Source organism: Vigna umbellata, chromosome 7, assembly GCF_029865625.1.
Source record: "Vigna umbellata cultivar VRB3 chromosome 7, Vumbellata_1.0, whole genome shotgun sequence".
NCBI classification, from domain to species: Eukaryota; Viridiplantae; Streptophyta; class Magnoliopsida; order Fabales; family Fabaceae; genus Vigna; species Vigna umbellata.
The window spans coordinates 12,592,277-12,616,009 of record NC_142171.1 but is presented as its reverse complement, the minus strand read 5'-3'; the positions used below and the strand labels follow the sequence as shown (position 1 = coordinate 12,616,009).

The following is a 23,733-nucleotide window of genomic DNA, read 5'->3' as shown; positions in this document are numbered from 1 at the left end:
GATTTTTAGTGTAAAAATGGGGTTTTTGAATAGTGAGAATTTGATATGAGGGGTATAAACTGTATTGAGAAGTTTGAGGTCTGTTAATAGATTACTTGTGACTTGTCTAGGCATTTAAATCAGTAAAATCTTGCGTAGAAGTGTTAGTTTTAGAAGAGGGTGATTTCTTAGTTACTTTTAGTACTTTTTGGGGGTTTAAATTGTTGGAAAATGAAAGTAGTAAAGCTGGAAGAAAACTGAGGTGTTAGGGTGTATTCTTGAATGTATTATGACTTTTCCATGATGTTAGTATGCTGATATAGGTGATGGAAGAAGTAGAATGGAGTTTGGATAGCTTAGAGGAGTGATTTGGTTTCAAGTGTTCAATATGAGTTAGAGTGGTGTTTCCAGAGGTTTTTCAATGTTTAGAAGGTCCTAGGAACCATTCAAAGTTGCGGGGTAAGTGTGTGAAAGGATCCGAAAAGTGTAGAGTCTTTCTGATAACGCTCACCTGAGTGCCCAAACTGGGTGTTGAGCGCTAGTGGCCAGGGCGCTGAGCGCTCGAGTGCCACTAAGCACACATTGGGCACCACTGCACCATATTTGGGGGGGGGGGGGTGTTAGGGTTCTGGATATTAATTTTGGATGTTCTTTGGGTCATTTTGGGGGTTTTGGACCCTTTCGGAGCTATTGGTGAGAGTTTTCTAGCTGTTTTCCTTACCTAATGTGGGTATCAAGATGCTATAAAGAAAAATTGTTTTATTATGTGATTTCTAATGACTTGTAAGGGTGTTTCTATTTCTTTAATGTGTGATCAGTAGTCTCATGTATTGATATACTATGTGAATGTGAAGTGATCTCAATAGTTTGAAAAGTATGGAAGAGAGTTCCAAGGAGGAACTTCTTAATGATGATTTCAAGTATTGTAAGTATGAATATGGGAAGCTCAATCTTGGAGTTTATCCTGACATTCTAATGGTCACCCATTCTCAAGTAGAGAGGGGTGAGGCATGTAATGAGAATAGCAGGAGGTCCTAATCTAAGGGTTTTACCTTGGCCTAAGGCGAGTGATAACGGACTAACATTGTGTGATAGCGTAGGGTGGGCCAGTTGTTTCACCACAACAAGTGCCCGAACTGTCATAGCTCGATATTCATACTAATCTGGATGGTCAAGTCAAAGAGTTGTCATGCATAAAGTGTTTGGTTGATTTGGTGTGAGATATGTATCATTAAGTAAAATGTTTAATATGTTTTTGATGTATTATGAAAATGTTTTGTATCACTAGCTTACCCTTGTTTTTGTCTTTGTTTGTTTGTTTGTGTTTTTTCTTTTGCGATGATCATCTTAAATGGTGTAAGCTTAGGGAGGACGTCTTTTCGGTCGTTCAGTGTGAGGTTGAGAATGAAGCAACAACATAAATAAGGTTTTGTTCTCCAAGTGTAAGATTTTTTCATCAATAGTTTGTAGTTTCTGGTAAGTTAATATCTATATAATGTTTTATTTTGATAATCTTACTCTACTAAAATAGGATGTTACAAATATGGAATAAAATTCACCTTATTGTCAGGGTCATAAAAAGCATAAGAGAGTTTTTTAGAAAGTATTTAAAAAATTTCCATTTTTTAGAATTTAAAATTTATTGTCTACAGATCAATTACTTTTTTAGAAAGTACTTAAAAAAATTCATAAAAATAAATTAATCTTTGAAAAAATTTCGTCCAAACACATTATATGGCTTTTTAAAAAAAAAATGAAAGAAAATATAGATGGGAAATCTGTTTTGTGTGAGTTTATAGTGTTGTATACTCATTTTATAATCCTAAAGGAAAACGATACTTAGACAACAAATTTTGACAACATTTCGACACAGCACACGTGTCAGCGTGTGAGAGGCCCACGTTGAAAACGAAAAAAGCTGCTGCGTTCTGAGCAAATCTGATAAAACCTGCTTCAAATGTGACGTGGCGAGGACGGGCACGGGCAGCTTGCGTTTCAAATTTGAAATGGTATTCCAACTTCGTAGACAGAGAAGCGCGAACAACCAAAACCCACTTGTGTGACCTAGACGAGAGAGTTGGAGAAAGGGTTCAGGAGCGAGAGAGAGAGAGACCGAGTCCTTGCCGGAGTGAAGCCGCCGTTCACTGTTCAAGGCCGTGTCGGAGAGATCGAACGCCCTGCAGCCCGTTCCGTTTGAGGGGCGCCGCAGCTCCGTCGAAGCGAACACGGCATCGTGTTCCGTCCGTTCCGGCCCAGCGACCTACGGAGGCGTTGAAGGTGTCGCTTCGACCCAGGTGGTGTCGTCCCTGTCGCGTAGTGCCGCCGGAGGTTCGCCGGAGTGTGGGCTGTGAGGTGGACCAAAAGGAGGGATTTTCCGCACTGCGAGTTCCACCCACACCTTACGCAACCCCTATCTGTTCCAACCGCCACACGTCGTCTTCACCCAAGGTTGGTTTGTTTTTGCATTTTTCAGTGGAATGAATGTTGAATACATGGATGATGTTGTTTTTGGATTGGATTTGGTTATGTAGGAAACCTGTCCCAAGCGGATGTTGTTCTGTAACTAATTTTTATACAAGTTCTCTGCTTAATCTTACACTGTTGCTGTAATTCTGTTGGATTGGTAGTCATGGTCGTAGTTGGCCTTGGTGTCAAAAAACTTGAACCCAATCACCCACTTCATTCGGGTTTGGTAGCAGTAATGTTGGTGAAGCAAGGGTCCTAGAGAATGTAGTTTTATGGGAGATGAATTTGTGAATAAAATGTTAAGAAATTGTTCCGAAATTACTTAGAACTAGCTGAAATGAGGTACAATAAACAAGCCACCCCAAAATGAGATTGATGGACGAACGTGGCCTTTGTGTGCAAAAAGTGGAACCCAGGTACCCAGTTATTTTGCCTGAGGTAGCAGTCCTGTTCCTGGAGCATGAGTGTATGAAAATGTTGTTTTATGTGGCACGAATATGTTAAAAAAATGTTATCCTGAGTGTTCCCAGATTGCTTAGAAGTAGGTTAAATGAGGGAAAACAAACAAGCCACCCCAAAATGATAGTGATGGACGTAGTTGGCCTTGGTGTGCAAAAACTGGAACCCAGGTACCCACTTATTTTGCCTAAGGTACCAGTCCTGTTCCTGTAGCATGAGTGTTTGAAAATGTTGTTTTGTGTGGCAGGAATATGATGAAATAATGTTAACATGAGTGTTCCCAGATTACTTAGAAGTACATAAAATGAGGGAAAACAAACAAGCCACCCGAAAATGATAGGGGTGGACGTAGTTGGCCGTGTTGTGCAAAAACTGGAACCCAGGTACCCACTTAATTTGCCTAAGGTAGCAGTCCTGTTCCTGTACCATGCGTGTTTGAAAATGTTGTTTTGTGTGGCACGAATTATATGCATTCATAAATGAGAATTATATTGTATTGTGTTTTAACAAATGGTGACAATGTTTGTTATGATTTCCAATTTTATGTTTTAGTTGATTGTGTTGGTGTAATGTAATGTAATTTAAGTTTTTGTGTTGCTGTAGTGTGATGGAGGAAGAACGTGGTGAACAAAGTGACAAAGGAAGTGATAGAACGAAGAAGGTACGTAGGATTGTATTTGATTTCCATACATTTGTTGTTTGACTGTATTTAATTAATAAGCATGACTTCCTATGCAGTTAGTGTTGAGACACTACTGCAGAAGCAAGATGGTAGGTGTTTTGAAGGAACGGTTGACTATTGAGCAGAAGGGAAACATTGAGAACAGTGTTTTTGGTTGGTTGTTATACTTGCCAAGTTCTATTAAGATAGGTAGGAATTTGTTATCTAAGTTATGTGGTGAATGGGTAGATAGCATGAGTGGGTTTTATTTTGGGGGCAAAGTTATTAAGTTTACCGAATTTGATGTCTGTCTCTCGTTAGGGTTGCCTGTTGTTGGTGAAGCGATAGATTTAAATAAAGTTGGGCATCGTAGTGTTTGTAGGGAGTACTTCCCTGAGGGGAAAGTGGATGTCAGGACGGTATATGAGTTTTTGTTAGAGAAACATCAAAATTTTCCAATAGAACATTTTTGCAGCTTGTATATATTGGTAGGCATATCAGAGTTTTTGGTTCCGAATCGAAGTGGAGTAGTATTTCCAATCATATTTGACCTTGTTTCGGAGTTTGGGAGTGTGGGTAAGTACAATTGGGGCAGTTTAGTTTTTCAGTACTTTGTTGGAAGTGTGTGTGGTGCTTCAACAACAATGAAGAATGAAACAACCAAAAGCCATATTCATGTTGAAGGATGTGCTTACCTGTTGCAGGTACGTGTTTGTTATGTAATTGTTAGTGAAAGACAATGATTGTTTATTGTTTGAATTATTTTTATTGTCTTAGTTGATGGATTAAACATTTGCAGGTATGGTTTTGTCACCATTTTGTGACATCGAAGTCCATTTACAGTACACGGGTAACAAAATTCCCAAGGTTGTTGAACTGGATTGATATCAATATTGGGGATAAGTTTATAAAAACTGCTTTGGCAAAGGGATCGGTGAGTACTTGTTGATTACAGGAAGGTCCAAAGTTATTTATGATTTGTGTTATTATGAAACAAAAATTGTTAATCACATTGCAGGTTGTTATTGATGTTGGTGTGTCGAAAGAGGAGCTTTGTTATGGTATGGTGAAAGACGCTTGTGAGAAATTTGGTATTCCATTTAAGAAGCAAAATACAGGAGATAAGGAAAAATTACTTTTTGTTGTACAACAACAAACACGGGTAATCGCGGACATGGAAAGCAGTATTAAGGATTTAAGAAAGTTGGTTGAAGCAAAAAAAGAAGATAAGAATGAAGATAAGAATGAAGAATTTGTGGAAGAACCGTGTTGGGGAAGTGAAGATGGTTGTCAAAGTACACCGGTTCAGCATGAGCAGCAAACCACTGTGGTTGAAGGTGGATTTCAAATGCAACAAAGCACAATGTATGATCGTATGAAAGCGCAACCCCGAATACGGGTTAAGAGTGTGGTAAAAAGAAGTCCTTATACTGCAGGTGTTAGAACAAAGAAATTAGTACCTGAGTAATTTGTATTACATTACGAATGTCACTTTTACATCATCTTATCATGTTTGGAATCATGTTGAAATAGTTGTTTTAATTTTGAAAACATTGGAATCCTTTTTTGAATTGTCATGATTTCATTGTTATTGTCTGTAATAGTTTATGACAGAAGCAGGGACTTGAAATGAAGTGGGATGAACATGAACTGAAGTTGTTTGAGGACGACCGTCCTGAGCGAGTGGGAGAGGGAGTGGGTGGAAGAGGGCTGAACGAGCGGACCGAGGTCAAGCGTCCTGAGCGAGTGGGAGAACGAGTGGGAGCAGGAGGGCTGAACGACCGGAGCGAGGACGAGCGTCCTGAGCGAGTGGGAGAGGGAGTGGGTGCAAGAGGGCTGAACGAGCGGAGCGAGGTCGAGCGTCCTGAGCGAGTGGGAGCAAGAGGGCTGAACGACCGGAGCGAGGACGAGCGTCCTGAGCGAGTGGGAGAGCGAGTGTGTGCAAGACTGCTCAACGAGCGGAGCGAGGTCGAGCGTCCCGAGCGAGTGGGAGAGCGAGTGGGAGCAAGAGGGCTGAACGACCGGAGCGAGGACGACCGTCCTGAGCGAGTGGGAGAGCGAGTGGGAGCAAGAGGGCTGAACGACCGGAGCGAGGTCGAGCGTCCTGAGGAAGTGCAGATATTGAGGGGCGAGGACGAGCGCTCTGAAACATTAGTCCCCACTTATTTGAACGGTGATCCCATTTGTGTTTTGTTAGGTCCAGCTGTTGTTTTGTAACATAATTTTGGGACTTAGGTTGTGTTATATATTGATAATTTAACACGCTTATTATAGTAAAATATAATAATTTATAACATGATGGTGAATATTACAAGTTGAAACCGTTTATGAAAGACCTACTGCACCGTAGTGTGCATAACTTATAAACTAAGTACCCAATCATATTAACTACCATCCCACACGGTAATTTTTTATTTTGTATTATCATGATTTTATTTTTTTATAATTTCAAGAGTAGATGAAAACCTTGATGTCCAACTAAGTCTACCTTATTCGGCATTTTGGTCAGGTAGAAATTTCATTTCGAAGTTCACAAACCCCTGTGGGCAAAACTGATAACGTAAGTACCCAAATATTTTAACTAAAGTCCTATTTATGTAGAATAATTTGGAAAATATTATTTACTTTTTTATGTTAGTGATAATTTTGATAAATGTTTTATTGCATTGGTTTTAATGAATTTATTTAATTTTTTTTTACCATAACAAATGAAGTTAAGTCAAAATTATTGAAGTTCAACTACAACAATTGAATGAAGACCAACGTGGTTGACAGAAAAAAGTAATAATTGCATTTTCATTAGATGATAAAAATTCAAAGACAGTTACAAGAATTCGTAATGTAGATTAAGGTTTACAGTGAGATTGGATGTATAACAGTACAGGGACATCCATTAATATAAACTTCAACTAAAATGTCATTTCCAAGATTGTTAACCTCAAACACTAGGACGTCTCCCTCCTTCAACCCATATTCCCTGCAAAATTCCTTCCATCCTTTGCCAAACTTTGTGGAATTGCGAGTGACAGAAACCAAAACACTACACATGACGCCGTCCTTCTGTCCAAGGAGCATAACCTGTGTCAACCCTTTGCTCCTGATAAGATTCCCAAATGCAATTTGCAAGTCCTGTGGCAGTAAGAAAAATGAAGTAAATCACATTATCCAATTTATGACAATTAATTAACAAAATAAAAATTTAGTTAGGACGTACCAAATGACTACCCTCTGCTTGTGATTTTGTCAACTTCACCGGAAACAATGACGTATCAGGATAATTGGTACCATCATAAATGAAGGATTCCCTACTCTCTTGGGAGCAAGCACCGAAATATATGGTGATATGGAAATGATTATTACCCACATAGTCGAAGCTTATGTGGGAATCGTTCAATCTTTCGGGGTATATGTTTCTCATTTCACCCCAACCATGAGTTATTCTTGGATTGACGGTATCCATGTTATAAGTCACGACATGCGTGTGACCATTGTTGTCCACCAAGGACCATGTCGGTCCTAATTCATTTTGAAAGGCCGCAGCAAAGTGCCTATCAACGTACCCAACGTCCTGCACAAGTTTTAAGCAAGTATAAGCTAACTGTCATGAAAAGAAAATAATTACGAAGAACATGATTACCGAATGAGAAAAGTGGATGGATCCAAATTTCCACAACACTCGTAATGTTAGAGCGGAGGTTGAGGCAGCCATAACTTGAATATGCAAAACCAATATGTTAGGGTCTTTCCATTTACCCAACCCTAAACCACAAATATATATACACAATGAAGAGGTTTGACGAAACGTCAGAACAGTGCACCGTCAGACGTGTCTAATGAATTCGTAGACTGAATTAATTGGTTCGTTACAAGAACGATGAATGCCATTGGGAGGTGAGGAATTTGAATCCGTTCAACGAAGCAGTTAATGTTTTGAACCGTTTCAACAACCATTTATTTCATAATAAATGAGTCGTACTAGTTTATGACGTGGTGGTTGGGGTACATTAAATGCATAACAGAAGAAGAATAACCACATTAAGAACGAACGCTACTAACATTGACAACGAACGTTCTGCGAATAAGAATATTACGGAACGGCCGCCGAATAAGGACCGTCCTAACAACGTAGTTGACAAACCGAACGTTCAAAGTCAAAAGTACAGCACATGTCGAACCCCATAATTTGCCGAACAAAACGAACGATGCTAAGAATGGGCGAACGATGGCTACATAACGACCGTCATACCAAGGAAGCTCAGCACGCGCAACGTTTACCCAACAAACACACCGTTCGGTAGTAAACATTCCTCAGTACCCATATTCATGAAAAATAAATGTAACCAAGTGATATATTAATGTTATTTATTTGAACGAAACGACACACATTATATTGAACACCATACATACCCCAAAAAAAGAAGTTTCTACCCACAGTACATGGGTTAAAGGTGTGTATAACTATTTCCTGAAAAGTCATCATTGTGAACAATGTATTCTCCGGATGTCAATAAAGACATGAAATCTGATTGGGTGACTTGAGATTCGAACATCTCCTCAGTAGGAAGTTCGTGAACATTGTGGACGTCCGTTATGTACTCAGTTCGAAGTTCCTCAACATTGTGGACGTCCGTTATGTACTCAGTTCGAAGTTCCTCAACATTGTGGACGTCCGTTATGTGTTGGTTACTTGTATCCTGAAATAAGAGTATTAGTTAAGGTTTAAATCAATGAAGTTGATGACTAATAAAAGTACATCAAAAGAAACGACATGTGTGTCTGTTACTGACATTGGAATTCCTTCCATGTTTGGTTTTACCACCATGGGACTTTTTCTTTTTGGTAATTTTTTCAACTGTTGATTGCAACCTTTTTGTCCTGGGTCGGCCTTTGCGTTTGACAGATACAGGACTGCGCACAAGTAAGCCGTCAATTTCACAACTACGTGGAACCTCTTCATTACAATGCAGACGTCCATCCATGTGAGATGCATCATTCACCGTCGACAATGTGGTTGATGTACATACACCCAAAGTTTTGGCTATACAGTTTAAATCCGAAAGCAAGTTTTCAGATGCAGTGTCAGATTCACAAGCAACCTCTGCGATGTCATAGAAACGCTTACACAAAGCTTGGTACCTTTGCATCTTAGGGTCTTCAATGTTGTTGGTGTAAGATGCTTTAATGAGAGTATGTCTTCTACGCACATTTTTGCTCCACCTACGCAAAACATATTTTGTTGGTACATTACGCACATCTTCTTGCCCTAGGACCAATAAGGAATGTCTACACAAGATTCCCCTAAACTCAAACAGTTGGCAACTACAGTGAGTGTCAGTTGTCGCAGGATCAAAGACTACTTCATGAAATTTTGAACGACACTCAGCCTCCCATATGAAGTCTTCTTTAACACTGTACGTAGTTATTGTACCTTGTTTTGTCATGTTTTTAACGAAGCAGTTCATGCGGGACCGAAATTCCTTTTGAACTTCCACAAATTTTGCCTGTGTTTACTCGGTTTGGTATTGTCTTTCAATAAGAGATTGAGATCCACATGGTAGTGTCGTATTCATTGAAGAAAAATCGGCCTCAAGTTCTTTTTGCGCTTTTTGTCGTAGGGCGTTATCGTACTGCTGCACAAATTGTTGAAGTGTTGTACTTGAATTTATGAATCCATCAAAGAATGCATTCATGCCCTCACTTCGTTGGGTAGTTGACATTCCCGCCCAAAATTGATGTTTCATATAACAAGGAACCCATCTTTGTCTATCTGCATACAACGAATTTAGCCAATCATTATTCTCTAACCCTTCACATGACATCAATTTTGCCCACCCTAACTCAAAGTCTTCATAACAGACTATGTCATACACAAGCCTCTTAAGTTCACTTTTGATTGCTTTATAGCCTTTGTAGCCTTGCAACTTCTCAGGTATTTTTTTCATGATGTGCCACAAGCACCAACGGTGTTTTGTGTTTGGAAACACAACGTTTATGGCATTGGACATTGCCTTGCATTGATCAGTGACGATACCTTCAGGAGCCTTGTTTGACATACATCTAAGCCAAGTTGAAAATAACCATGTGAATGTCCTAGTGTCCTCTGCGGAAATCAAAGCACAACCCAGTAATATTGAATGACCATGATGATTAACACCAACAAACGGTGCAAATGGCATATCATATTTGTTTGTTAGGTAGGTTGTGTCAAACGACACAACATCACCAAAATCTAGACATGCTGCGCGACTTAGTGCATCGGCCCAAAACACACTGCTTATTCGGTTCTCGTCGTCCATTTCCATATCATAGAAAAAATCATTGTTTAATTCTCTCATTCTTGAAAAATATGTCAAAAGTGCTTGGCCATCACCTTCCTTACAAAGAGTTCTTCTCTGGTGCCCAATATAATTACGGGCATCACGTTCCACGAATTGCATATTTTCGAACCCACCGGCCTCATTGACCAAAGATATGAAACTTTTGTTAATGCGAACACCAGAATTATCATTGATATTAAGGGTGTGCTTCGCATGCATATTAATTCTTCGATTACCACGTATAAGGTTGGAGTTATTTGGACACATGTCATGGCTGTGTTCAGTAACAACTGTTCTCACCTGCCATCTTCCTTCTTTCATAACAACAGTTATTCCAGCTGGACATTGGTTTTTCTGACTTGGCTGGGTTTTCCATTCTGGAGCAATGGAAGATAGGTACTTCCCTTCCCTAGAGCAAACTAATTTAAGGAAGATTAAGTCGTTGTTCTTATTTGTCCTAGAAGTCCGTATCCGAACACCAAAACCACTCCTCACAGCATACTCAGTGTAAAAACTTTTAACCTCTTCAATTGAATCAAACCACATATGAATTTTAGGGACAATATCGTTCACATTGTCAGTGGAATCGTTGTTGACCGCACAAGGTACTTCTTCAGACGCCATAATACGTGACATACACAATCAAAAGCAACGCCTAGTCCAACATGACATGGACGTCAAAGGTTAATGAAAGCGATCATTAAAACATGACAACAACATATTTGGTATTCCGGGACCACTAATGTTCATGCCCACACTTTGTGAAAACGACAAATTTCTTGTATTTCCAAGTTTCAAACAATATTCTAACAAAAGGCAACATTTTTCTTTGTTCAATCAACCACAAAATAACTCTTTAATAGAAGGCATAACATTACAAATGAGTAAAACATTAACTTACTAAGAGAACCAACGTCCTTTCACAACCGCTTCAATAAATGGCCTTCAATATCCCACCAAGGTCCAACGGCCAAGCTCCTGGGGATTAAATGGTCTTCAATGTCTGAACAACTTGCTGGGATTAAATGCTCTTCAATGCCTTACCAACTTCATCCACGGAAGCTGTTGCTTTCGGCCATACCCTGTAATTCTTGAATGAGCAAAAGGTGAGTAATGCGAACAAAGAAATTAATGACAAAGGTCCGGTTTAATTGGCTTCATACTCCATTAAATGGAAGTTGGTGGATGGGCGGGAAACTCCAACGTAAGGAACGCCTAAACATTAATTGCATGACAAGCCAATTAAGGGTTTTAGCTGCACAAACGTCTTGTCATAATAATATAATATTATTATATGATTATTCAATTGTTAAGTTATCCCTGCGTCAGTTGTGTTAAAAAAGTTTCAAGTGTGATTATGGCCATTTAAGTCAATATTATAATATTATATTCGTCTATATAATACAGCTTTCGATTTCCTATTGGCATATCTCTTCTAAGTAGTTTGGACGTCAGGTACAGTAGGTTCTCCTTTAACTACATGTAGTGTGTTTTTTCGTTGGCCCATGCATAACCTAATTCGTTTTCAACGATGCAGTTTGAAGGAATGGAGCCATGGGAGGGACTTGATATAGACGACAGTGATCTGAAAGCATTCTTAAAAAAGTGCAACTCAACTGCAACGTTGATACCAGGACCAGCTGGAAATGTACAAGCGGCCATGCTAAACAGGCAAACAGATGAACCTAAGTCAACACAGGAATTTGTTACTGACATTGCAAAGGCAACATTTCATCGAGATTTTAAATCTAATCCTTGGATATGGGCTGAGAAGTTCATTAAACACCATGGTGAACTTTTTCATTATCAGTGGACACGGTTAAGTAGTTTAAATGTTTTATGTTTTCAATAACAATGGTATGATATTGTTTGCAGGACTTGTAGCAGATGGCAACATTAACAACGTCACCCAGCTAGAACGCGTGAAGTCAATGCATGTCCTTCCATTTGTAGCATGCATTGTTAAAGAGTGCAACCCAAATGGATTGGGTGACATGAAAATTGTAGTCAAGGTGAATCACTTACAGGATTGAACTGCCACAGTGTCTACATTGTTAACTTTGTTAAAAGCCTGCTATGTTAACTTTTTCGGTATTCCTTCCTAACAGGATCAAAGTACGTCATTGTCTGCTTCGGTTCACAAGAAAGTCCTTCTGCATCCAGAGTTTGGGCCGGATATAGGAGTTGGTGCTGTGTTATTATTGCAAAGTGTAAACCAACTACACCTTCTAATTATAACCTTTAACAATCATGCACCACGTTAACTTATTCGTTGCTTTTAAATGTTATGCATGTCTTTACGCACAGGTTGGTGCATTGAGTCCTTTTGGCAGGATTTACTATTTGAATATAACAGTCCGGAACGTTGTGAAGGTAATATCGTGAACTCATAACTAAATCCTATTTATTTTGTTCGATACGTACGGCAGTCGTATTGTTAAACTGACTTTAACCAATGTGTAGGTCTTCAAAGCTGACATAGGTCCTCCAACTCAGGAACTACTTAACGCTTCATCAAGACCTGTGATTCGATCCAACCCATGTCCCGAAAACAACAACAAGAACAAAGATGTTGGTCCATCTGAAAAGTCTTGTCCTTCTGGCTCTAATTATAAAACAACAACCCCCATGGAAGATTGATGACCGTTTACAAATTAACGTTATGTTTGTATTTGAAGCATTACTTAACATAAATATGACTTATGTTTTGTAACGTACACTATGCACTTATTTCAATATCAATGAAGGTTACCTATTCACAATTGAAATCAAAGAATGACCATTATTTACGTTCGACATCATTGTCACCCACCTTACGTAGCCTTCCTTTGGTTTCACCATTTGCTATTGGATCCATCCGACATCGTTCATGTCAAACAAATTCAGCTGAATTCATATGTTGAAGGCCTGTGTGGATGGACAACATACCCAACAACCAAGTCGTCCGTACAAAGCATCCCACAAAACCCCACTTCATCCAACGAAATATACGACATACTAAGGAAACTTGTCAGTCGCTGATGCGAACGTTTTGTTCTTAAACATTTACGCACGTTCAGTTATCCGTCCTGCTGTTACAAATAAATTTGGCTAATGTGTTGGACTTCTACGTAATTTCCAAAGAACGACATTTATGATCTCCACTGCTATCAATGGCTAAATAAGTGGACGAGCGTGCACTTCTCAATGGCCGAACGTTCGTTAACTTCCGTCCACAGGGTGACCGCCGTCTTCTCCCTGGACGACCGTCAAATGCACGTTCGTTCTCCTGACCAACGTTCGTTCTGTTCGGCGACCGTCGTCTTTTCCCTGGACGAGCGTCAAATGCACGTTCGTTCTCCTGTAACAATATGCGTTCGTTCTCTTGGGCGACCGTCCTTTCCTGCTTCCGCACTTGCACGAGCGTTCGGTCTCTGAAAAAGTCCACCTGCAGGACCACAACTGTTACCAAAGGCTAAATAAGTGGTTACTTTGGTATAACTCTTTGCACACAGAGGACCAGTACGTACTTCGATAAAACGTTTTGCACATCACAGTCAAATAACTTCAAATAACTTAATTTCAACTACCACATATATTTCTCAAAATTTTCAAAAATCACATTGGATGTGCAACCAGTACATAAATATCAGACGTATCAACAAATGTTCAAACATCATTACTTCCCAACATTCTACAACATGCCTAAATCTTCCAACACTTGATTCCTCCGCACGTTGTCCACATCCAGAATCCATTGACAAACATAATGCTCCCTAACTTGTTGTAGTTCTTCCTGCAAACACAATAATGCACAAAACATTAATCCAATGCAACATTTGTATGAAAGATGCACAACATACAAATTTAGACAGCTTACAGTTGTGTAACTGGGCATTGTCTTTGTTTCATATTTGTCAATGCCATCCCACAACTCCATAATTTTCAAAACAATTACTCCACAATCAAATCTACATCAAAACAAGTCGAACAACACCAGTATGATATTTAACATGTCAATTATACAATAAAATATTATACTTACAAAAATGAACATTATAAACATACTTGTTTGGTTGGATTGGAGTATGCAAGTGTTGTATCTCCAATGATGGTTTGTTCTCTTCCGAACAATTCAACAAATGTCCAAAAAGCAATGCAAGATTATGTGCCTGGAAACAACATACTTCGCTTATAAATTTGGAATCACAAAGTAAACATCAATTACTATACATACAATGACATTGTCAATCTTTTGTCGTTCCTTTCTTTTGTGCCCAAAAGAGTCCAGTGCAAACATTTCCAATGATGGAATCTTCACAGCGTAGCACCACCAATGGCCGTCATGGATAATTGGGACAAACAACTACAACAAAATTAATATCACACCATCAACTACGAATAACCATAAACATACTCTCCAAATAACTTCAATGAAATGTAATTGCACTAACAAATTCGGCATTAACAATGTCATCAAATCCGATGATATTAGACTGGAAGTAGTGAGAGTAGTCATTCAATGTCCAAACTTTGCGATTACTCTTTCTCTTTCTTGACTCAATTAAAACATGGGTCTGCAAGGAAATGACACGGTTAGCTTTCATTTGTCATGTTAACAGATTATTAACAGCATAAAACAACTACTATTTTAACGTACCGCATATAATGGACTAAAACATATCCTTTTCACTACTCCGGTACTCCTTCTTTCAAAGAACATGAACACTGATGTGGCAAACAAAATCCCCTACACAACCAACAACTTCTTAATACTATACAATTCCAATTACTATACATAAAATAAATCATAAATTCACACATCAAATTTCATTATTATCGTGTTGTCAACCTGCATCCTAGGTCCAAAAGAATAACACTCTTGGGTTCCAAATGTTTGACCGGAAATTTCAGAAACAACCCTTCAAAGAAAAATATGACATAAGTCAACATGTTTCATCATCACACTATTAATAAATGGAATTTAAGAATTGTGAAAGTGAGAAATTCATTACCTCCAAGGAAGTTTAAACGGAATCACCATGTTGTACAACTGTGTTCGATTTACATTCAAAAAATTATCATCGTCACTGTCATCATGTACTGGCACAGTGCTTACAACAGGTCCAATATCCATAACGTCCTCAACGTCATCCTTCAGTCCTGAGCAACAACCACCCACATCACTATACGTGAATGTTTGAAAACATTGCCATGCCCCACCATGACCATCAACATCACCATCCTCTTCTTTACCATCATTCCCTTTCTCATAATCTTCCTTCCCAACACCGACCAATGTAGCCAAACTTCTCAAATCTTTATCCATTGCAACCATTTTTCTTTGGTTGTCTTCAATTTTCTTCATGACCACTTGTTCCCAACTTAACCCTAACTCATCTCCATCATCTTCCGCTATTGACCCTTCTTCCAAATGAAGGGCCGCACAAATCATTGAGTTTTGACGGTCCTCGTCCCGCAAAAACCACTCCCAACATATCTATAAACATCCTTATGTAAGTAATCATTTAATAACAAAAAGACACAATTCATGTACTACATATCAAAAAAATGTCAATTAAAATAACAGCTAACTTACCTCTTTCCGTTTAAACAATTCCTCTATTTTGTTACACCTTAACTTAAGCGAACGCCAATTCATTATTCGCGGGAAGACAATGTCATGTGCACCGTCCGCTAAACCCAAACGTTCGACCGCCCATAGCTAAAAAACAAATATTAACCAAAACATTAATCATATAATAAACAAATTATGCCCACATCAAACGTAATCTAATTTTGAATTTCTTACCTGCAACACGGCAACATTCCCACTAAGACCGAGGTCCCTTATGTGACCTTGCCTTATCTTCCTTGAAGCATTTCCTAAACTATTTAGGACAAATGTGTGCACAGCTTTTGCCCAATTATATTCGTACAAATTATCAATGTTATCTAATACTCTAAAAGGCATGTTACTAACTGCCTTTGAATGTCTAGGAAAGTAGAAAACAATAAAACAAACTAAAATATACAAACGACAAACACAATCAACATCCGTCTGATTATTTTGTATTAACAACTTTATCCTATGTATGACATCTTTTACAGTGAATGACTTTGACGAAAATTGATGACAAACAACACCATCGAAGTCATCATCAAAATTTACATCTAAACCACCAACACCCAACCCTAAACCCATGCAAACATCGCCTACTGTAAATGGTACCATTGTTTGCTTCAAAACAAAAGATTCGTTGCGGCTAACCCAACGTCTAACCATTTCCTTCAACAAAGGAGTGCAGAAGTCAATTGGATTGTTCATATAAACACACCACTTGAACGGAGTCATTTCGATCCGTGTCCTATGACTGTCGCCTAGTATGGAATTAAGGTCCACTATCGGTTTTGTGTCACTCCATGCCCGCAACCGCAACTACAATTCATTTTCAAACAATTAAAACCATTATACCCTGTTTTGAAAGAAAGGTTAAACTTTTCGTATTGTTATATATACTTACATTCTTGTAACCTTCTTCGTTATTGCAATCCATGACTACCAATCGAACAGAATTACAGCAACAATGTAAGATTAACCACAACACTTGTATAAAAATGAGTAACAGAACAACACCAAATCCAATCCAATAACAACATGATCCATGTATTCAACATTAATTCCACTGAAAAATCAAAAACCAAACCAACCTTCAGTGAACACGACGTGTGGCGGAAAACCCCTCTTTTTGGACAAATGTGTGACAGCCCACACTCCGGCGACACTCCGGCGAACGTCCGGCGGCACTCCGGGACACGGACGGAACCACCTGGGACGATGCGACACCTTCAACGCCTCCCTAGGTCGCTGGGCCGGAACGGAGGATAGACGATGCCGTCTTCGCGTCGACCGGTCGACGAAGGTGCTGCGGCGCCCTCGAACGGAACGGGCTGGAAGCGTTCGATCTCTCCGACACGGCCTTCAACAGTGGACGGCGGCACTCCAGCGCGGACTCGGTCTCTCTCTCTCTCGCTCGTGATCCCTCCTTTCTCCAACTCTCTCGTCTCTCTGCCTAGGTCACACAAGTGGGTTTTGGGTTGTTCGCGCCGCTTCTCTGTCTACGAAGTGACAACATAAAATTCAAATTTGAAACGCACTCCCCCAATCTGCCCGTGCCCGTCCTCGCCACGTCAGCCTTCAAGCAGGTTTCATCAGATTTGCTCAGAACGCAGCAGCTTTTTTTCGTTTTCAACGTGGGCCTCTCACACGCTGACACGTGTGCTGTGTCGAAATGTTGTCAAAATTTGTTGTCTAAGTATCGTTTTCCAATCCTAAAAGCTTTAAGATTGAGGTTCATCCTTCTAAAGCTCCTAAAGGAGATTTTAGTCAACGCCTCTCCTCTTACTTGGATTAAATGTAACCTGGATTCTTTTCATAAAGACAGTCCTTACAATACTAGTTTCCAGAAAGTCCTTATAATTTCTAGAAAGTTTGAATATCTAGATAATGAGTTTTATAATTTCTTAGAGAGGTCCAATGGTGCTAGAGTTGGACTTTCTCCTTATGGCTATTGTTTCTTGCACTCCCACAATTACTCATTACATACCCACGACAGGAAAAGACTTAATCATCTTTCACCACTGTACCACACTACTACCCCTACTGATATGACCACAGCCGCTCCCATCATCACAGCAGAAGAAAAGGAGGAAAAGAAAAAACAAAATCCAGAAAGCTCTTTCCAAACTCATTCCGGAAAACTCTTTCCGAAACTCATTCCATGTGTTCTGAAAAACTTTTTTTCAAAAGACCTTTCATATAGGATTGTATCATAAAATTTATTCTAAATGACATTATATGTTCTGGAAAGTTTGTTCCCGAAATCCCATTCTAGAAAACTTGTTTCGGAATGCATTTCATGTATTTCGAAAATTTGTTCCAAAAATCTGGTTCAAAAATTCTATTTTTGATATCTCTTTTCGAAAATTTGTTTAAGAAATGTATAATCCAAAAATGACCTTTATGAAAGATAAAATATCATTTTAAAAATTTGAAGGAGTGCATGAAGAAATTGTCAGGCTACAGGAAGTAAAACCCTGAAGTTACCCCTCTTGATCTGTTCAAAAAGGACAAACAACTATTATGATGACAAAGATTATTCAGATCTGAGCAAGAACAACTTACGCTGGTTATTGACGCAATGTTTCCTGATGGAATATATATATATATATATATATATATATATATATATATATATATATATATATATATATATATATATAAAATTATGCGTTCTGGCATATAGTTACCAATGGCTCATACCAGTATTTTTATTTTCTGTTTTGCACTACTTTTCCAGTTGCATATTGATATTAAATTGTTACAGCATCGAGATATGGTTGAACATGGCGCACAAATAATGAATATGGCACCAAAAATTGACTGGTGACTGATGTGAAGAAATGTATCATCAGTTAAACTCCGTTTAGCGCCATAATAATCTATACTTTTTTTTCAGATCTAGTCTTATCTTATTTTAGAATATACATAGGTTTCCCTTTAAATGCTTTCTGAAATGTATGGAACAAGGCACCTACATAATCATGCAAGAATTAAGTGAGATGGGATACATTTTAAACCACCGATACGAACAGATTTTTCCTATATCAAAAATGGTTTCTATGGCGTGTAAAGAATATGGAAGTTGAAATTTCAATTCATCTTCAATTCTTGATAACCAATGTCTCATCCTATTTCTCAATTATTACATTCAACTAACAAAATTGATATACCTTAATAAAGAAAACTAATCATGAATTTACCACATTATCAAATTCATATTTCCATTGCAAAGAGTGAAAAATCATCTCACTGATTCTGAATTTCAGGAAAAATAAAAATAGAAAATTAAAGACATGACATGTAGAAAAGGGAACAAGCCCTTCTTAGCTTTCCCAATTAAAACATGAACATGATGTACAACACCATGGAAGAGTGCTGAAAGATCTTAATGTGAATCTTCTTCTTCACAGAATTTGGAATACTTTTCTGAATCCATCAAATTGTTTAGTTCGCCACTGTCGGACAGTTCAACCTTAATTATCCATCCATCTTTATAAGGGCTTGAGTTTACCTGTGTGAAGAAATGTAGGACAACATGAAAACTCTTAGTGTTTATAGAAAAAGTATTCATTGCAATACTTCATTGATACATAGGCGTAGTGATCCAAGATGTAGCATACAAAAACAACAAAGTACAAAAAGGGGGGAGAATAGTCAGTGCCTCTAAACTCAGCATACACATTTTGTCTTTCATGTAAAATGCTGTTCTTTAAGAATTAGGCAAAAAAACTCACCAAAGCAGGAGAGCTACTAAGCTCTTCATTAACTTCGACCACCTTTCCTGAAACAGGAGAGTTAATATCACTAGTTGCCTTCACACTTTCAACTGCACCAAAACTGTCTCCTTGTGTCACGGTGGCTCCCACTTCAGGCAACTCAACATACACAACATCACCCAAATGATCTTGGGCATGATCAGTTATGCCAACGGTTGCAGAATTTCCATCAACCTTGACCCACTCATGGGAATCAGCATACTTCAGATCTTTAACAACTGCAAGTAAACATGGACGAAGCCAACAATGCAAGTTAGATGTTCTTTTTCATATATGGAAGCCTTTATGTAGATGAACTACATAAATCTTATTTGCAACTACTGCGAAATCAACCAAACATTTCCATATCCTACAGGTTCAAATGCAATATTACATTTGACATATAATTGCAGATGTGGATAAGAGTCAGAAAAACATCAAAGCCCTTGAGATGTTTACATTTACGATATGAAACTAAGCAGTTGTGTGATGGAAATGTTTACCCAGCCAATTAGGATGAATGATTATAAAGGATCAAGTTAGGTAAAATTTAAAATATTACTCAACGACAAGAAATTGATAAATGTATCCCAAAAATGCATTGCCGAAAAAAGGCAATGGTTAACTTCAAAAAGCCAAAACACCCAAAATTATTTTCTAGCAAATTTCCAAAATGCACTAGAAAACAACAAAAATCCTTTCTCTCTGATCTAGTATTAAATCTAGCAAACAGCATAGCTACAACCCATGTTTCGAACTTTCATTAATAAACTCTGAAAACGCTTACAAATGTCAAGTGTTTTAAATTTTAATGGAATTTATCCTAGTTAAAATCCCTCTTACCCCTTCTATCATTATACACTATCTATTACCAGCTCCACCCTTGTCATCCTCCTGTTTGATCATACCAGGTTCAGAACGCAACATATTCTATAGGTCACAGATAATACTGCCATTAAGAATGTGAAGATAATATTATAAAAGATTAGACGCATTATTTGTGTGCTACTTTTCAGGGAGGGTGGGTGGGTGCACTTTCCCCACACCACCGTTAGAAAGCTCCGTGCCATTAAAGTACATGCATAGATAATAACATCAAGGAAACGGTGCAAAAAAAACAAAAAATGTGAACAGTGCCATCAAATTGAGAGATCTGAATCCACGCACTATAAGTTAGCACAATGATGAATGTACTTCATACATCAGAAATCGTACAAAGAAATATGAATTTCCAATCTCGAAAAGAAGAAACCCTAGATTCAGATCATTAAAGCAAATACATAGATCAAGATCCACATCATAGCACAAAAAAAAGAAAAATAAATTTTGAATGATGAATGAAAAAAAATAAAAAGCAGATCGCAGCATAACAGAGAGAGAAGAAAAGGGTTAAGGAGAAAGCATGTTACCATTGGAAAAGCCTCTGTGGAAGACAGAGATCCTGAGATAAGAAGCAGCCCTTGAAGCCCATAATTGCCTGCAAGCCATTTCTCTCTTCTCTGTGTATTTGTGAGTTCAACACTTTTGCTTTGTGGTGATCATGAAGAGACAACTTCCCACTTATTTATATTGCTGAGGGTTGGTGAAAGTTTTCTTTCTTTTTTTATTCCTTATTCCTTAATACTATCTATTTTTAATTAAGAAAATATTTTATCTTTTTTTAAAACAAGATATATTCTCTCTTATTTTTTAATTATTTGGTGGCGTTTCAATTGGATTCATGGAGTGTCTCAGATAACACTACTACAAAAGCTTATTATAATAATATATTATATTATTATATTATAAGAATAAATACAGTACTAAAAATAAAATAAAAAATAGCCTTGTAAATATTGCCTTTTAGTTTTCTTTTTAGTTTTGTTACTTTTAAATATCCAACCTTTGTTTAATGTTGTTTTTTTAGTGTCTATAGTTTATTACAGTTAACTTGGTGCTAAAATTGAAAATTATTAACTAAAATAAAAATAAATTAATTAAAATAACTCGGCTATTTTAGCTAAAATAAAAATTATGTTTATTATTCTTTTACAAGTAAAATAACTGCATCTAACTTTACTTTTTTTTAAATTTAATATGTTAACAATAACTTTTAAATTATTTTTATTTAAATGATAAGGATTTAAAAGTAATATTTTTTTATAAACTAAAATAAAATAATCATATAACTTAGGGTTAAATATGTTTTTAGTCCCTAAACTATTGGTCGTTTCTGGTTTTCGTCCCTGTTTCAAAGTAAGGTACAATTTGGTCCTCATTCTTTTGGAAACGTTCATTTTAGTCCTCGAAAACTAAACACTGTTTAAAAATTTGGTCCTCATTTAGCAACAAATGAGGACTAAAACTAAATTCCGAGGACTAAAACGAACGTTTTCAAAAGAATGAAGACCAAATTGTACCTTACTTTGAAAGAGGGACGAAAACCAGAAACGACCAATAATTTAGGGACTAAAAACCTATTTAATCCTATAACTTATATAATAATATTTTATTTTATGACCTCTGTCGTGTAAATTTTTTTAAATAAAACTAATGACTTAATTAACTTGCAAAATATTATCTTTTAATTATTTTTAAAAATATTTAATGATATTCATTGAAAGATAATAAATATTTACATGAAAGCATTATTATTTAAACATTTTTTGTTAATCATATTTTTCTTAAGTTTCAAATTCTACAAAGTTGTATGTAAATTATAGAAGTTATCTTGAATTATGTAAGAACGATCTTCACAAGGGTTTCATTTGAATAAATTTTCCCAAATCATTGAAAAAAAACTAAAATAAATTTCTTTATAAATTAAAGTTAGCGTATAACTATCTTAAAATTAGATTTTAAAAGTTTATAAAAAAAAGGTTTTAGTTTTGCAAAAAGTAGGGTATAAGTGCACATGTTAAACACTGAAAAAGAGTTTAATTTTAGGAAGGAAATTTTCGGTTGTTAAATACTAAAATTTAGTTTACATCTCAATTAGAAATAAAAATAGGAAAAAATATTTAGTGATCAAAATTAAAATAGTCATTAATCATCTACAAAAATTCGATTGACTTATTCATTTGTCTTTGTTTCTTTTTTTCAAAGTTAAAATAAAAGAAATCAAGTTAGAAATAGTTAACTCACTTGTAAAAGCTAAAATAGAAAACATTTTAATAAATTTGGTCGCTTACAATTTAATTAATTAAAAAAAGTTAAATTATGTATTTGGTACACATTTTTATTGAAAAATCTCAATTAAGTTTATTTTATGTGTCTTAAATAGGTGTCAAGCTTTTATCTTTTATTTTAATTTTAATTTTATTTTATTTTTAAAAAATAAAAAAATTATCACATGTGAAGTTAATGTTGCTTCAAGTAATAGTAATAATGTAATGTGGTAGTGTTACCGTCACATGTCAAGTGTCAGTATTGGTATAATTATTTTATCTCAATTTGGTCTTTGTATTTATATAAACATGTATTAAAATTGATATTTTTATTAAATATTTTTAATAAGGTTAAGTTTATTTAAATTTATATTTTTATGTTAAATTTTGTTTAAAATTATTTTAAAATTGTTAATAGAAAATAATGTTAATAAAGAAAACTTTAAAATTAATTTCAACTATGTTAAACTTGGTTATCAATTATATTTCATAAAATAATATAAATTTATAAACTTTTCCTATTTTGTTAAATTTTATATTTTACATTAAACTTTATTTATATTGATATATTACATCATATTTTAATATTTTTTTATTTGAATTTACATTTTAAATAATTGTATATTTTTTAAGTATATAAAATTCAATAATTTCTATAAGTTGGTTTGAAAATAACCATTTTCAAAAGCTCCACCTCTTTCGCATGTGATAGGGAAATTTTTGGTATAAAACTTCTTCTTGAAGGGCTCCTATATGATATCTTCTCCAGTTTCCTCTAACATCATGTCCACTGGTGAACTACTTTCTCTAGACAACTAATACTCTAAATAAGGCAACCTATACTCACCCAGACACATCTTGGTGTCAAAGATGCTTTTCAGATCTCTTAGCCATTAATCAAACCCCTTTGGACTGGGGTCTTCCCATCAAACTTCGTCGGATGATGCTATAAGAAGTTCTTTTAATTGTCTCAAAACCTCCACATGCTACTACTAGGTGGCTTCAGAAGAGAGCCTATCAGATTCCATCTATTGCAAGGTCATTTGATGTTGTTGCATCATGACAACACTCTATTGTTGGAGGGCTGCTGCCATGGACTCGATTGCCCTTGCTAGGTTGGGTATATTCGAGGTTGGAGGGGGAGGAAGTGATGGCCTAGGTACCATAACTCTATCTACACAAGATAAAAGCCATTAGTCTAACTCAAAGAAAACTATACTAACCAAACATAATGAAGAGTACACAATAGAAACTAAGCACACTCTAACCAACAGGTTTCATAAGGAACAACTCCTCTGATACCAACGATGTAACATTTCATTTTAATAGTGTAAAACTACTAAATGAA

At 36.7% G+C, this 23,733-nt stretch overlaps 2 protein-coding genes and 1 pseudogene across 2 annotated transcripts; 1 reads left to right on the top strand and 2 right to left on the bottom strand.

Annotated features, from left to right (window-relative positions):
* The first annotated feature begins 4,209 nt into the window (after positions 1–4,209).
* LOC148195174 (uncharacterized) lies at positions 4,210–5,782 on the top strand. Its single transcript, XM_088094362.1, has 4 exons — positions 4,210–4,269; positions 4,365–4,499; positions 4,584–5,021; positions 5,180–5,782. The coding sequence occupies exons 1-4, from the start codon at positions 4,210–4,212 to the stop codon at positions 5,780–5,782; spliced, it is 1,236 nt and encodes a 411-aa protein (XP_087950488.1).
* Positions 5,783–6,418: 636 nt separating this feature from the next.
* On the bottom strand, positions 6,419–10,506 carry LOC148195173 (protein FAR1-RELATED SEQUENCE 5-like; annotated as a pseudogene).
* An 8,153-nt stretch (positions 10,507–18,659) lies between these two features.
* LOC124829135 (glycine cleavage system H protein 2, mitochondrial-like) lies at positions 18,660–20,804 on the bottom strand. The gene is made up of 3 exons (XM_047302601.2): positions 20,649–20,804; positions 19,219–19,478; positions 18,660–18,995 (listed from the first exon to the last, which is right to left on the bottom strand). Exons 1-3 carry the CDS (start codon positions 20,725–20,727, stop codon positions 18,870–18,872), a joined length of 465 nt encoding a protein of 154 aa, XP_047158557.2. The 5' UTR covers positions 20,728–20,804; the 3' UTR covers positions 18,660–18,869.
* Between the last annotated feature and the right edge of the window lie 2,929 nt (positions 20,805–23,733).

Excerpts from the sequence above, each read along its gene's own strand:
- LOC148195174 (XM_088094362.1), top strand. The coding sequence starts at position 4,210 with ATGAAGAATGAAACAACCAAAAGCCATATTCATGTTGAAGGATGTGCT. Across the intron at positions 4,500-4,583 it reads CTGCTTTGGCAAAGGGATCG|GTTGTTATTGATGTTGGTGT; the intron begins GTGAGTACTTGT and ends ATCACATTGCAG. Across the intron at positions 5,022-5,179 it reads GTGTTAGAACAAAGAAATTA|AAGCAGGGACTTGAAATGAA; the intron begins GTACCTGAGTAA and ends AGTTTATGACAG.
- LOC124829135 (XM_047302601.2), bottom strand. The coding sequence starts at position 20,727 with ATGGCTTGCAGGCAATTATGGGCTTCAAGGGCTGCTTCTTATCTCAGG. Across the intron at positions 19,479-20,648 it reads CCACAGAGGCTTTTCCAATG|TTGTTAAAGATCTGAAGTAT; the intron begins GTAACATGCTTT and ends GTTTACTTGCAG. Across the intron at positions 18,996-19,218 it reads TTAGTAGCTCTCCTGCTTTG|GTAAACTCAAGCCCTTATAA; the intron begins GTGAGTTTTTTT and ends TTCTTCACACAG.